Source organism: Alternaria triticimaculans (assembly GCF_023758025.1).
Source record: "Alternaria triticimaculans strain BMP 0046 chromosome Unknown scaffold_1, whole genome shotgun sequence".
NCBI lineage: Eukaryota > Fungi > Ascomycota > Dothideomycetes > Pleosporales > Pleosporaceae > Alternaria > Alternaria triticimaculans.
In genome coordinates, this window is record NW_026055958.1 from 377,617 (window position 1) to 392,673 (window position 15,057).

The 15,057-nt window shown below is 53.5% G+C and overlaps 7 protein-coding genes across 7 annotated transcripts; 4 read left to right on the plus strand and 3 right to left on the minus strand.

Annotated features, from left to right (window-relative positions):
* Positions 1–6: 6 nt before the first annotated feature.
* On the minus strand, positions 7–1,453 carry ALG3_1 (dolichyl-P-Man:Man(5)GlcNAc(2)-PP-dolichol alpha-1,3-mannosyltransferase; the record flags this gene model as incomplete). The annotated part of the gene is made up of 4 exons (XM_049360790.1): positions 7–624; positions 679–957; positions 1,027–1,271; positions 1,333–1,453. 4 exons carry the CDS (start codon positions 1,451–1,453, stop codon positions 7–9), a joined length of 1,263 nt encoding a protein of 420 aa, XP_049226073.1.
* A 523-nt stretch (positions 1,454–1,976) lies between these two features.
* On the minus strand, positions 1,977–2,540 carry ALTA1 (Major allergen Alt a 1; the record flags this gene model as incomplete). The annotated part of the gene is made up of 2 exons (XM_049360791.1): positions 1,977–2,136; positions 2,197–2,540. 2 exons carry the CDS (start codon positions 2,538–2,540, stop codon positions 1,977–1,979), a joined length of 504 nt encoding a protein of 167 aa, XP_049226074.1.
* Positions 2,541–4,700: 2,160 nt separating this feature from the next.
* Positions 4,701–6,638, plus strand: J4E78_000126 (uncharacterized protein; the record flags this gene model as incomplete). The annotated part of the gene is made up of 1 exon (XM_049360792.1): positions 4,701–6,638. One exon carries the CDS (start codon positions 4,701–4,703, stop codon positions 6,636–6,638), a length of 1,938 nt encoding a protein of 645 aa, XP_049226075.1.
* A 474-nt stretch (positions 6,639–7,112) lies between these two features.
* Positions 7,113–8,078, plus strand: J4E78_000127 (uncharacterized protein; the record flags this gene model as incomplete). Its single annotated transcript, XM_049360793.1, has 1 exon — positions 7,113–8,078. The coding sequence occupies one exon, from the start codon at positions 7,113–7,115 to the stop codon at positions 8,076–8,078; it is 966 nt and encodes a 321-aa protein (XP_049226076.1).
* A 121-nt stretch (positions 8,079–8,199) lies between these two features.
* J4E78_000128 (uncharacterized protein) lies at positions 8,200–9,095 on the minus strand (the record flags this gene model as incomplete). Its single annotated transcript, XM_049360794.1, has 3 exons — positions 8,200–8,277; positions 8,329–8,980; positions 9,028–9,095. The coding sequence occupies 3 exons, from the start codon at positions 9,093–9,095 to the stop codon at positions 8,200–8,202; spliced, it is 798 nt and encodes a 265-aa protein (XP_049226077.1).
* Positions 9,096–9,417: 322 nt separating this feature from the next.
* MDV1 (Mitochondrial fission protein) lies at positions 9,418–11,535 on the plus strand (the record flags this gene model as incomplete). Its single annotated transcript, XM_049360795.1, has 3 exons — positions 9,418–9,543; positions 9,595–11,214; positions 11,263–11,535. The coding sequence occupies 3 exons, from the start codon at positions 9,418–9,420 to the stop codon at positions 11,533–11,535; spliced, it is 2,019 nt and encodes a 672-aa protein (XP_049226078.1).
* Positions 11,536–12,290: 755 nt separating this feature from the next.
* On the plus strand, positions 12,291–14,403 carry J4E78_000130 (uncharacterized protein; the record flags this gene model as incomplete). The annotated part of the gene is made up of 2 exons (XM_049360796.1): positions 12,291–14,331; positions 14,387–14,403. 2 exons carry the CDS (start codon positions 12,291–12,293, stop codon positions 14,401–14,403), a joined length of 2,058 nt encoding a protein of 685 aa, XP_049226079.1.
* Between the last annotated feature and the right edge of the window lie 654 nt (positions 14,404–15,057).

The window sequence follows — 15,057 nt, forward strand, 5'->3', positions numbered from 1 at the left end:
GTCGCATCACTCGGCGTGCGCATGGTCCTCCTCGATTATACCCTTCGTCACGCCCTCATACTCCTTCCTCGTTCCCCACCATACACCTGCGACCGTAATCGCCAGAACGCCCACAACCGTCGCCGAGCTTGCCGATGTACTCGGGTACACATTCCACGCCCACTCTTGCGCGCCCCATAATGCGTATACAACGGCCGGGTTGAACCCTGCTTTCCACAGCAGGAACGGCGTGCACCACGCGACATACGCGTAGAACTGGTAGTGCAGACTACGCGCGCACAGTAGGCCAATGGTCATCGCGGTCAGCATCGTCGTCATAATGAAATCTGGGGTGATTTTGCTGGACATGGTGTCCTGATCCCGGGGCTCAATGGCTGGAATACAAAGCTTGAGGAATTCTTTGACATTGCGCTTCGAGGGCTTGATCCAGCGGGTTCGCGCATACCAGATGAGGAGGCCAACATGCAGAGCGAGTAAGCCAATGGCGAACGGGCGTGAGAGGAACGTAGATTCCGGGACGAAGCGCCAATTTACGGTCCATTTGTAGAGGAAGGCACGGCTGAGCTCGAAAGCGCGGGCGAAATAGCTTGGTGCGCGCTTCCTGAAGGGGTAGCCATACAAAACCTACATTTTGATTAGCATCAATTGATAAGACTCCGTGATCGATGATTTACTCACCGAAACCTGCACGATGATCATGGCCTGCGTCAAGGCTTCTCTTCCACCCAGTTTCATGACCATGAGAATACCCATTGCTGGTAGAGGCAGCAACAGGCTCATCTTGACGTTCAGCCCTGTGCTATACAGCGCGCTCCCCAGATGCCATTGATCGCGTTGGTAGCAGAAGACAGCCAGCCAGAAGAACAGCACTGCGAAACAATCATTGAAGCATCGTAGCATGAAAATGCTATGCATGCGCTTTGAAAGAATCAACAGCGGGAAAATGTACGGTGGAACCTGTCAACATGTCAGCTTCTACTTCGTGCGAACCTCGAACATCATTAGCTAGAACAGGAAAGTACTCACCCGCGCCTTCCTATAACATTGAAACACCACACCAAGCGTAAGCAAATACACTCCCGCGAAAATATACTGCGCGAGAGCGATATCCCGCCCTTCATCCGTCCACTTGTAAAGCTGCTTGTAGATCCACACATGCGCACCAGGGTACACGAGCGGACCTGTCGAACCAGCAATATTCTTATAGTCGCGCTCGCCTTTCAGAAAGATGGCTATTTGCTGCATATACGTTGTCCAGTCAATCTCAGTATCTAGAAATCTCGCTGTTAGGACACGTGGTTAGTTTTCGGTGAGTAAGAAAGGAGCACGAACAAGGTATCTTCTCGATTATCACGCCTGAAAGCGCGGCGTCTGCTACGAGCAGGAGCGGAGTCATCCATCTTGTGTGGTCGGGGTTGTAGGCTAGGTCTTTTGCGCGGGCGAGGAGCGACATGGCGGCGTTTGTTGCACGCGGTTTTGGTGATGGCAAGTTCGGGGGTTAACGATGGTGTTATAGTTCGCGTCGCGTGTCACGTGGGAAGGAGGTTTGAGGTTTCAAGGATGGCAGTTTCGCGCGACGTGTGTTTCAGGCATCACTTTTCTCGTGCGAGCTGTGGATGGTGGTTTGACGTGGACTGCACGTCTTGTATGGAGTCAGACGCTGTCGCGCTCGCGCGCTGGTGTTATGCTATTTACGGCAAGCGCGAGGTTTGCGCGTCCAGCACTTCGTTACTCTTTGCTTCAATGCCCTACACGCGATGTTCAATTCGAAAGTTGGTTTTCCGATGGTTTCGGTCGTCTTTTCTACTCGCAGCTCAAGTTCTTGTCTCAGATAAATGTAGCACGATGCCGTCGTCGTAGTCATAGTGGTACGAATGATGAGGAAATTAACGTTGCATTAGGTCTAGGCTCTAAGGAATGTCTATACAGGAATCGCTGAGATAATCATGAACACTGAGAAAGGTCATAGCCTATGCTCAGTACTGGCTGGGTGCCGGGCACGCAGGGGCGGCGGCGGCGGGAAGCGGGACGAAGGTCATATAGGCATCAGAGACACCCTGGCAGACGAAGTCCTTGGGGCCGTTGCCACCGGCACGGCAGTAGCTGGGAAGAGTGGTTGTACCGACATAGGTGAGGCTGAGGAAATGTTAGCAAATTTGAACGGACCGCGCAATCAAAGGTATGGGAAGAACTTACTCGTCGCTGACACCCTGCTTGATGATCAGACCGCTACGGTCGCTTGAGAAAGCGAAGTCGATGAAGCTGTTCTCGCCGCAAGAGTAGAACTTGTTGTCCTCAAGCTTGTCGGCTTGGGAAGAGCAGTTGAAGTCGAGGGTACCTCCGTTGGTAGCCTTGATGTTGAAGCCGAAGCTGTTGTAGTAGGTTCCCTCAGGCTTGCGTCCGAAGAAGTTGGAGATCTTCCAGACGTAGTCACCCTGGGTAGCAACTGGGCAGGATGCGTCGACCTGGCGGGCCTCGAGAGGTGCGGCGCTGGCAACGGCAGCTGCGGCGAAGAGAGAAGCGATGGTGGTGAACTGCATCTTGATGGAGTTGGTTTGAAGTTGGGATGAAGTGTTGGAAAGTGTGGTAGGTTGTAGTTGAGTGTGAGAGTTGGTGTTTGATGATGAGCAGAAAGTGAGATACTCACTGGCATTATATAGTCATCCCACCTCGTATCTGGGGTACTGTACTCCTACCACGATCATCATGTCCGTCTCGTCCCAAGGTTCAATACGAGAAGATTGACACCAGGCGTCACCCTTGACCTTACCCACTAGAACATACGAGAAAGGTGTACCATGAAATTTCTCCAGGAACACGAGCCTCAGACCATGCCGAGAGCGCCGAAACCACACTCTACCCCAATTTTTGGAGCCTCAGTACCCTTGCCAACGGTGTCACGAACCAGTAGCGGCATCCGGGGTGACCGGATGAGGCGACAGGCATGTCCTATCCGGGCAGTTGGCAGACCTAGCCGAGCTTGGATCGTGCTAAACATACGAGATGTGACGTCTAGTAGGATGAACCAGGTATGCATTGGGCGCTGGCCGATCGGCTGTGCATGGCCTTAGTTCGGAAAACTAACGGCATGACGTCCTGGCTATATGTATTCTGATGGCCGTTGCAACACCGTACATGCGATGGTAGGCGACTGCTTCTTCCACATTCGTATCAACGCGGTATACCCTAGAGTGCTCGCGAACCACTATACCTAGGTAGCTTAGCGACACACTGGAAGCGTAAAAGAGATGTCCTATGTTCCTGAAGTCGAGCCTGAGTGCTGTGGACCTGAGTATGTCGGCCGCGTGAATGATGACTGCAATCTCGTAGAGTTCGATCGGTCCGTTCCCGAACGACCTCATCGTCCACAGAAATGGGTGGTCCGAGTGTGGGGACGAGCGTAATATCAGTAATCGGCGTTGACTCCATCACCTTGAATAATTCCAAGTTTAGCATGGAGATCACTCGTGAACGAAGGATCGAAATACGACGTCGCTTGGGGTTGAACCGAGATGGTGGAAGGTTGAGCCTTGACATCTGGCAGGAATGGCATCATCGAGCCGGTTGTTGCGGCTGTGGCTGCCGATCACCTGCCTGGCTCGCGCCCAGGGTCCACGCTCAAAGACGGAGCCAGGAGCTAAACAATGACACCAACACCACTGACGCACCATCGGAGTCTGTCCGGCGGCACGCTATATTTGCTATTTTTGGACCCGCGATCGTGGGCTCACGCTCAACGCTGAACGAAAACTTTACGACCCAGTTGCACATCTACCTTCAAGGACTGGCATGCGTGGCAATGAACTCAAACTCACTGCACCCACCGTGCGCAAGGCGACTATCAAGGTACACATGGATCTGGGACGGCACTCGAATAATTTACGGTTCCGTTCCGTCATTCTCGGAGATCTCGTTGTTGCTTTTGAAACCTGACGGCATCTGCCTTCATTTCGATGGATGACTGAACATTTTGCTAATCTCATCGGAGTCTGTCGGGTAGACAATACTGCACTGGCGTCGATAGGACCGATAAACCATTGAAGGTATGGGCGCGGCAACGATGCTCGAAGTCACACAATACTCTTGCTGCTGATCTGTGGACAAGGAAGAGACAGTCACGACGTGATTAGCGAAAGCTGGCTGGCAAATCCCTCAAGGTCTACCGCTCATGAATGTGGCTGGAGCTTTTCGATCATGTCTGATGCTGGTTGCTCAGACAGCGGATCAGTAAGGGCACACGTCTTACACGAGATGACACGTAAGACCCTTTCACAATACACATGGGCAGAAGGAGGGGTAAGACCGGATCAACAACACTGAAGAGCACAACACATGTACTTGTGTTGTACATCCGGCGAGTTTGGAAGTTCCTTTGACGCAAGATGATACAGGAACTTTTCTGTGTTGCAAGAAGAGGAGGTGTACCACAGTAAGTACCCGTCCTGCTGCCGTTGCTCACCGGTCGGACCACAAGGTCAAAATACCCAGTTCAGCAAAGTGATGGCAGCATGCATGGAATGCAGTACACGCGGAACAAAACGTCTCCCAACAACGGGTACGTACGCGCAATACTGGTTACCCAAGAGTATTTCTTGGGTGTAAACCTCTCGTATGGTCACTGTTCCTTGCTTGTCGTCTGCGATTCGACCGACTCTTGCTGCTCTCCCCCTTCTTCCCAACAATCTTGGCTTGCCGAAATCATGGATCCTGTCGAGCTGGAAGCTACCTACACTGAGGAAGGAAACATTAGCTACGCCTATGGCGAGAACGATGACGACGATTACCCGGGCAGCGAGGATAACCAGAGTGGTGAAGACGGAGACGCCAACCGCGAAAGTGATGACGCCGATGAAGCTCTCAACAATGCTTCGGTAGATGACATGGATAGCGAGCTTAGCGACGATGTAGCCAGCGACAGCTCCCCTATTGCATCTAGTGATGATGAATGGGAAGACGAAGAAGAAGCAGGATCTGAGACTATCAGCGTGGAAAACAACGACAGCGGCTCAGATGGCGAGGCCAAATTGATCGATGAAGAATTTGTCGACACAGTGAGCGACAAGAGCAGCTTGGACAGTGAAGCAAATAATACGAGCGAAGAAGGAGCTACGGTGACTACCGCAGCACGGTTTGTAGGAGAGATCGTCATATACGACAAGGAAAGCACTACATACCAAGAGCACGACAACATCTCAACAAGTGCGCGAACTGCTTCGAGGGGTTGGGCGCAATCCCTGAAAGGACAGAGTGCTAGAAGTCCTCCAGCTCAGACTACGCACCAAGCATATCAGCCGATCAACAATGACCAACCGAAGAATACATACCAATCGTTCAACAACCATCGGACTGCCGACGAGAACCGGAAGAAGATTCCACGATCTCTTCCTGAAACACCGACCCTGCTAGACACATCGAGCCTCCATCAAAGTCAAACATCAGCTGGTGTGCAGAAGCCCACAGGCTCAAAGAGATCAGCGTTCAAAAAGCTGAAAGATACCGTTCTCAAAAGCACCATTCCCGGGACCACTGAGGCGAGCTCCATGATCTGCAGAAAGTCTAAAGGCAAACAGATCAAACTACCTGTTCAGACTACACGTCATCGAGCACCAGAAAAAATGAGGAAGTCTGAATTCAGCAATGATACCGATGGGATTCACGAGCTGTACGTTCCTGATGAATCAGCTCAGCCGATGAAAGTCACCAAAATGCCTGAATCAGCGAAACACTCTTCTGTGGTCCACGAGATGGAGAGTATGCCCGTAGTAACTGCCACTCACAGTGCCAGCAAGACAAAGCAACAGCCTATGATCCATGAACTGGAAGAAGCTCTCGCTCACGTTCACTACAATTCAAAGCAAAACTTTACGATACATGAACTGGATGCAGTCATCGGTCAGACACCCAAAATCACCAGGAAGTATTCTACAGTTCATGAACTGGATAGCGGTGCTATAGTATCTGCCGGCCTGGTTCCGTCCAGAACAAAGAAGCAACCTGTGATTCATGAGCTGGAGGGAGTCGCCAGGCGTGTTCCCAAGAACAGAAAGCCTCAACCTACGGTCTGTGAGATGGACGGTATGCCTGTGAGGTTCGCCAAGCACCTGTCTCAGAAGACTGGGCAACAATCTCCACTCTACGAAATGGAAGACATACCTATGGCAACTACCAACCGTACCCCAACGGAGCCCAAGGACCGTACAACGACCCATGAACTAGATGCTGGGTGTGAGGTAGCCTCCAGCCACACTACTGGCAATAGCAGGAAACAACCCTTGTTTGGAATGGATGGCGCACTACTTACGAATAGCATCCCAATTTTCTCTCGCACCAATTCCCCTTCCATAGCAGCCAGCGACACATCAGAACCCTGGATACCTACCAGCTTCTCCAATCCTCCTAAGATTCTTCTCAATGGTATTTTCGCTGGAGTGCTGATGCGGCACAGAAACTCTACAAGGAGTATGTTTGATCATGACTCGCACGTAATCATTGGCTTCAGCCTGATGGATAAGTACGCCAAAGAATATGTGGAGGTTGGGATGCAAAAGTACAAGACGTCCAAGGAGGGTTTCACACTGTGGTGGAAGCCTTACTCGCCATCGGCGGACTACTATGATAGCGATGACGAGGATGAGTGATCTGGAAGGCCGAAATTGGAGTTCTCGGGTGGTTTCCAATTCATCATGTTTTGTTATAGTTCCGACGAAACAATAGTTGCTCCATTAATGTAGTCATTTATCTCATCATCTCCCACTCAAAAACTTCCCCAAGTACGTTGTAATGGTCGGAGCGAAGAAGCATGTAAAGTCAAGCCACTGACGTAGCACCCCAGCCTAAAGCCTGCCCATATGTGGTGCAGGTTAATCGCGACCAAACAGACGATGCCAATAGATAGCTGTAATGCCGACGATCCGGTCAGCACTTCGCGAGATATACACCGATCAAGACAACACCTAGCCGAACGTCATATGCCTCCTTCCAACTCAAATAAGAGGTCCCCTCACAAGAACGCCTAGGACACTTTCCCAGTTTTGCTTTTCGAATTTCCAATAACAACAAGATTGATTGGTTACGCACGCGATTCCGCAATACCTACCCCTCCATCAGCGACAATGTCAGGCATCTTCAACCTGTCAAAGTACCTTCCCCGCGCCTCTCCTCGTCATGTCCAGCCTTGCGATAGCGAGAAATGCGCCGAAGACTTTGGTCTCGACGTAATGCTCGTTTATCCAAAGTCGAAGGAATCGGCTGAAGACTGGCCAGCAAAGTTCCGAGCTATCACGAAGTCAAATGTGTATAGCTTTCGTATGCAGCCAAAGGCATTGTACCCAGAGAAGGATTTCGAAAGCTCTTCAGAACAGGGCGCAGACCTGCCGACTGATCCGAAACCACAAGGCGCCTACGACAGGTCATCGACAAGACCAGTTGTGTTTGTTGCTGAGACACCCGAGGCTCGAACTGTTTATGCGGAGGTGCGCCAGCCTGAACCGATCGTTCGCGACCACATGAGAAGACGCATACCTTTTGCTGGACGTGTCTATGGCGTAATCGAGCTGCGACGTAACTCCAACTTCGGAATCACATGCATGCTCGCCTGGGGGCAATGGGGCTTGCACAACATCGTGAAGAACTACTACGGCTGCCGGCAATCGGCCGATAAGTGTCAGTCTGCAAGACAACCGAGAATCGTGACCAATCCGTCAACCGGCTTTGTTATCTTCGTCACGATTATGTCCATGTTGGACTATTGGATGCAGTACGACATGAATCGAGGGGACTATTACCAGCGACTTTGCCTGGTTACTGGGATCACGATGGGCTTCTTGTTGAGTCAGTCTGGTCCGTCCGTCGAATCGTTGCCTACGTTGATGGCTGCGATGAACTTGGCGATGACTTGCAGCGCTTTTGGGCACTTGATCTGGCGGAAATACTTCAGTACGTGTGAGAGGAGGCTCGAGCAGAAGCTAGACGAGTGGAAAGAGGAGGCTCGCCGTGCCCAAATTTACGCGCCGAAAGACTCCAAGCTCGAGTGCGAAGCCCAGAAGCCCCACGTTGTCAAGTTCCACGAGCTGGACTAGACGACGGATAAGCCAGAGGGAAATTCGCGGCGAACAGTCCACTTCGGTCATGTATTTCGAGTGTGAGGGCGGCTTGGGTCAGGGTATTGGGCAGTATTGTTATTCTTGATTGTGCGCGGGTCTATTCCCATTGTGTGCCTTTTAGTCGTTGCATGAGATATTCCACTTCCACCTCCTTTGTCAGGGGAATGACCCAATCCTGTATTGTCTGTTAGTACGCAGTATGAATCAATGAGGATATTGAAGGTACCTTGTACATGCCAACGACCGCGTCTGCATTCACCTTGGACGAGCCATTCGCGCCCAGGTCCGGGTCTGTGCCGTACGTCTTGGCCTTTAACCTCAGTCTCTCCAGTACCTTCTTCTCTACCGCAGCGTTTGTGATGGCCTCGTCGATACCTTTCCTGTCTTCGTCCTTGATCAACTTGACGAAGCGCTCCGTCTCCTGCTGGAACTTGGCCTCGGCAACGAACTTGCCAAAGTGTATGCGCCGTGACAGGGACTGGATGGTCATGACATCGCAGGTGGCAGAGGACCCGTAGTTCTCCTGCGACTCTCCCCTGTCCTCGCGGTCTGTCTGCAGGCATGCGGCGGGCAGGATGTGCTTGATGTAGCAGTCCTTCAGCTGGGCGTTGACGTTGACATTATTCGGGTGCAGGATCTGCGGGTAGTTGAGGGGCTTGAGGATGGGCTCCTGGAGGACCTCTGGGAAGAAGGGGTATTCGTCGGGCGACTGGTAGCGGCGAACGAGGGACTGCAGGCGCTCCTGCTCGCGGAGCATCCAGTCGAACAGGCTGGTCTCGGGCTCGCCAATGTCGACGCCGCCGGGGACGTAGATGGTCCGGTTGAGGGGGAACTGCACGCGCTCGATCAGATGGAAGGTGATTGTGTCCTCGAGCCGACTGTCTGCTGTCAGTGAGACTCAGGCGCGCATGGCGGGGAGGCGTACATGAGCTGGAAGCGGATGTTGGCCAGGTCAAGCGCCTTGGACGCGTCGGAGAGGTCAATCGCGTCCATAGTTCCTTCTCAAGCTCCCAAAAGGGCAGATATGCGGGTGAGTGATGTTTGCAGCCATGGCAGTCCGGTCGTGTCCCGAGCATCGGCGTGCTCTTCGGCGGATGACGCAGGCGGGTGCCGACTGGTGAGCTCGATAGTCACTCCCCTCCGCAACACCACTATCACCATCTCGAGCACCCGACGCGCCTCCCGCCTCACCGCCTATTGGCCTTTTGTAGCACACGCGAGCACCCGGTCTGAGATCCTAATGCGAAGATAAGGATGCCCTAGCGACGTCTCCTTCACTGCGCCGCCCGTAGAGTCTCCCGCCACGCCTGCTCGCATGGCCTCGTCCACCGCCCGCAATGGATCCCCAGGGCGCGGCCGGTCCACCAGCCCGCGCTCGCCGCGGTACTCGCAGGCCTTTGACGACGACGACGAGAGCAGCTTCATAGACTCGCTCCCCGATGTAGCCCCACCGCACCTTCCCTGAGCCCACGGTGATGCTAATGCTCGCTAGACCCGCCATCTGCAAGCTTTTGGCAAAAAAGTCACAGCCACCGCCGGCAGCTTGATAGGCGCCGAAGGAGTCACCCAGCACTACCAGAACGCCATTGGCGAGCTCCACCGCGAGCTCAGGCGCCCGCTGATGCAGCGCTCCGTCTTTTCCTTCGCCCAGACCACCCCCCGCGAGATCGTGCGCTCGCGAATCTCCGTCCCCGAGATCCAGCAGCGCGCCCTCGCCTACATCCCCAACGACCTGCTCTCCAACATCCCCGAGGACAACGCCGAGTTCTCCCTCTTCCAGGGCTTCGAGGCCTCGCTGCCCGACGCCCCCGACAGCCATGCGAAGAAACACGGCCGCCACAACGCGCGCGGCCAGCGCCTGATCGGTGGCGGGGAAGACGACGACGATCCCAATGTGCCCCCCTCGATGCAGAAGCTGCGGAAGCAGCGCAACAGCATGGGCCACCGCCTCGAGATGATGGGCGTGCGCAAGCACATGTGCGTCGCCGAGATACACGAAATCGACAACAAGATTGCCAACCTCAATACCATGCGCAAGATGGTCCTCGACCGTCTGGCGGGGCTCGAAATCGAAGAGGGCGAGCTGGAGCAGGACCTGCTGACCGTGGACAACCGCATTGAGGACCTGCAAGAAGAGCTGGACGACGAAGCCGCACTAGCGCCCAAGACGGCAGGGTCGCAGACAAGCGACGAGCAGTCAGAAGGCAAGGGCGAATTCATGTCCGAGTCGATATACCAGAAGATACCCTCCTCGCCCAAGACGAAGAACAAGGCCAAGAGGCTGTCAAAGAGGATGTCCATGCCCGTACTACACGAGCATCTACAGTCAGGATCCAAGATCAAGGAACTGCCCGCGCACATGGACGCCATCACCGCCATGGACTTTGACGCTCCGTGGGGCATGATGGTGACCGCATCGCTAGACGACACAGTACGAGTCTGGGATCTGAGCGCCGGACGGTGCATCGGAATGCTCGAGGGTCATCTCTCCTCCGTGCGCTGCTTACAGGTCGAAGAAAACATCGTCGCAACCGGCTCAATGGACGCTTCGATAAAACTCTGGGACCTGAGCAAGGCCGAATACGCACCCATGGATAACCGGATAAACAAGCCCGATGAAGAGAGCGATGATGGTCTGGCATTCGAGAACTCGGAAGACGCACCTCCTGCGCCGCCGTCGACCAGCATGCAAGACTGCCCTCTCTTCTCTCTCGAATCACACGTCGACGAAGTCACTGCGCTACATTTCCGTGGCGACACTCTAGTTTCCGGTTCTGCAGATAAGACACTACGGCAATGGGATCTGGTCAAGGGACGATGCGTGCAGACGCTCGATGTCCTCTGGGCTGCCGCCCAAGCCACAGCTACGAACACCTCCAATAGCACATGGCGACAGACCGGACGCTCTGCCGACTCCTCTGCCGATTTCGTAGGCGCTATACAGTGCTTCGATGCCGCACTTGCTTGTGGTACCGCTGATGGTATGGTACGTCTATGGGATCTCCGTAGCGGGCAAGTTCACCGAAGTCTTGTCGGCCATACAGGTCCTGTAACAGCCCTGCAATTCGATGACGTACACCTCGTGACCGGTAGTGCCGACAGGAGTATACGCGTAAGTCAACTATCTTTCCTGCGACTATTCCCTAACTAACATGCACAGATCTGGGATCTCCGAACCGGCGCCATTGCCGACGCCTACGCTTACGACCACGCCATTAGCAGCATGATGTTCGACTCACGTCGGATTGTGTCTGCAGCTGGTGCAGACGTAGTCAAGGTCTACGACAAGACAGACGGAAGGCACTGGGACTGCGGACCCGGAGCTGACGAGAACGACAAGACGACACACTCTATCATCGAACACGTCAGAATAAAAGATGGCTATCTGGTTGAAGGACGCAGAGATGGTACCGTTGGTGTCTGGTCGTGTTAGTAGAAACATAGAAGTAGAAGCGATGGGAATTGTATATAAGAACAGGCTGCGCATATGCCAGTCATGTAAATGGCAAAGTGTTGTACTGTTGCAAAATACTCATTACGATATCACTATCAATCAGTTTTATGCCACTGCAAGAACCAAGATTTCCTCCACCCAACGTCAGTCGTGACGCATGTGGGCCGCTTCCAGTCGGTATCTCGATACAGATATTATCCACAATGCCGTGCTAAACTCAATCAAACACGAAGTCTGCCCGGGCGGGATGCATGCTTGGTGAAGACCAACTTCAGTACACTGGTAGACATGAAGGGCTCACAGTGAGGTTTAAAGATGTATACGCGTTGTTTGCAGGCTATGTTACATTTCCCATCATTGCAGTAGACATGGAAACACAGTTCTGACAGGTACAGCGGACGTTACAAGCACGCGGCAGACGGGGCCAGTGGAAGCTTGGTTGGTGGTGGAGCCATGCAAGGATGGCCCGCGAAGCTCCGATCTGCCATGGTGACGTAACGCAGAACCCCGATTGACATTTCCGCGCTCTGAGACGCCTATCCCTGCTCCCACGCCGCCGTGGCATTTGCATACTACATTCGCTTGTTCTGTCTACCTATGCCTTCTCATCTCTAATTTTGCAATTGAACCGTCAATTGCTGGCATCCCTCGCGTAGGCGCCTACCTCCATTTCATCTCATCGCCGGCTTCCTCTCCCGGTTCCACGTGCTCCGTGCGAGCTCCAAATTCCCGCCATGCTCCCACGACAGGCCGCGTCGCTGTCGCGCGGGTACAATGCCACGTCCAGGGCCTCAATTCTCTGCAGACGGTTACCGCGAGCGACCAACACACAATTCCGCACATCCTTCAGCAATGGAAGCCCAGCATCCGCTGCGAGACGCGCCGTCCTACAGACCTCACAATTAAGCAGGCAAACCCCCACCACGACCGCGATACGAACCGTCTCGACGAAACCTCTCCAAGCTCCGCGATCACGTCTTGCCCGCTATGCGTACCGAACAGCAGCCATGCTCGGCTCTTTCGTCGCCGTTAGCGGTGTCTTGGTCATCGCCTTCTTCGTCTACGACGCCTACACATACAACGAGGACCCTATCGCGACCGATATCCCCGTGTCCGAACTCGCGCTCAGTCCGAGGAGAGGAGGGCCAAAGAACCTGCCTATCGCCGACCACTTCGTTGACGACGATGAAACGCCCGAGAATAAGAAGCTCAAGCACAAGCCAAAATTGGTCATACTGGGTACTGGCTGGGGCAGCGTGGCCCTCCTGAAGCAGCTGAACCAGGATGACTACCACGTTGTCGTTATTTCGCCGTCCAACACCTTCCTTTTCACGCCGATGCTGCCTTCCGCTACCGTCGGAACGCTGGAGCTCCGGTCCCTCGTCGAACCAGTGCGAAAGATTGTTAGGAGAGTACGCGGGCACTTTCTCAAAGCAAAGGCTGAGGACGTGGAATTCTCTGAGAAGCTCATCGAATGTTCAGCTGTAGATGCCAAGGGCCAGGAGCAACGGTTTTATGTCCCCTACGATAAGCTCGTCGTCGGAGTCGGATCCGTTACAAACTCGCATGGTGTCAAAGGTCTCGAACACTGCCATTTCCTCAAGGATATCAGCGATGCCAGGATCATCCGTAACCAGGTCGTCAAGAACCTCGAGTTCGCGTGCCTACCGACAACGTCTGACGAAGAGAGGCGAAGACTTCTGTCGTTCGTGGTTTGCGGTGGTGGACCTACTGGCGTAGAGTTCGCGGCCGAGCTCTTCGACATGCTGAATGAGGATCTCTGCAAGCTCTACCCCAAGCTTCTACGCAACGAAATCTCCGTCCACGTTATTCAGTCCCGGAGCCACATCCTGAACACCTACGAAGAGGCTCTATCTCAGTACGCTGAGCAACGTTTCGCCCACGACTCGGTCGACATCCTCACAAACTCGCGCGTCAAAGAAGTCCAATCGGACAAGATCCTCTTCTCGCAAAAGGACGAAAACGGCAAAGTGGTTACCAAGGAGATCCCCATGGGTTTCTGTCTATGGTCAACTGGTGTTGCGCAGACCGATCTTTGCAAGCGTCTCGCCGCCAAACTCGACGGACAGAACAACAAGCACGCTCTGGAAACCGACACACATCTTCGTTTGAACGGATCACCTCTCGGTGATGTTTACGCTATCGGTGACTGCGCAACCGTCCAAAACAACGTCTCTGATCACATCGTCAACTTTCTACGCACGACTGCCTGGGAGAAGGGCAAGGACCCCGAGAAGCTACAGATCTCGTACTCGGACTGGCGCGGCATCGCCAAACGCGTCAAGCAGCGCTTCCCACAAGCAGCGAACCATCTTCGCCGCCTAGACAAGCTGTTCGAACAGTACGACAAAGACAAGTCTGGCACTCTGGACTTTGGCGAGCTTAGAGAGCTGCTCTTCCAGATCGACTCGAAGCTCACATCCCTACCCGCCACAGCCCAGCGCGCTAACCAGCAGGGTGAATACCTCGGTCGCAAGTTCAACAAGATCGCCCAGGCAGCCCCCGGTATGGCACTCAATAACGTTGACTATGGTGACCTGGACGATGCGGTGTACAAGGCTTTCGAGTACAAGCATCTGGGCAGCTTGGCATACATCGGTAACGCAGCCATCTTCGACTACAACGGCTACGGCTTGAGCGGTGGTCTGCTGGCCGTCTACCTGTGGAGAGGCGTCTACTTTGCACAGAGTGTGAGCCTCAGGACAAGGTGTTTACTCGCTATGGACTGGACCAAGAGGGCGCTGTTTGGACGAGGTATGTCACTCCTTTCTCAGCGGTGTATAATTGTGCCTCAGCTAACATGCAATAGATTTGATGAACTTCTAAGCGATACATGGCTTGCCTTTTGCGAAGCGTAGATCGATAGACCGATGACCGTTTTTCGGTACCTCATCTTCCTATGTAGATTATTCCTTGTTCGATCTATTGAGGGCGGCTTGATGCTGTCACTTTTACCAATATATTTTACCTTGTTCAGCAGTATACATGTAAGCGTCGGTGAAGCATTTGGGTTTGCCCTACCAAGCGTATAGCTGAGCCCGCGCAGCGGCGTAGCTATTGGAACGTGATTCACCGCCTCCTTCTCATGGCCATATTCACATCAACCCAGATTCAATATCGTTGTTCAATATATGCCGAGTTGGTTAGTCGGTCCAGGTCCAATGAGAATGAGATACAGGCACGAAAAGTAAGCCGGGTCACGCCATGGAAATAACGGGCATACAAAGTAAGCCGGATCACACCATAGGAATACACCCCTCTACCCCACACTTCAATGAAGTTTTGTCTTCGTGTTAGCTGAGCTGAGGTCTTTGTGCTTTCAGCGCGATCAATAGACTTGAAAATACACCGAGTTGCTGTGCAACGCTCTCGTGGTGGAGGTGATGCGGATGGGAAAACCTCACGCCATTCGTCAGCGTACGACCAGTGTACACAGAATGCACCGTCTTTGGTACAATCGGTGCTGCTTCGTGGATGTGT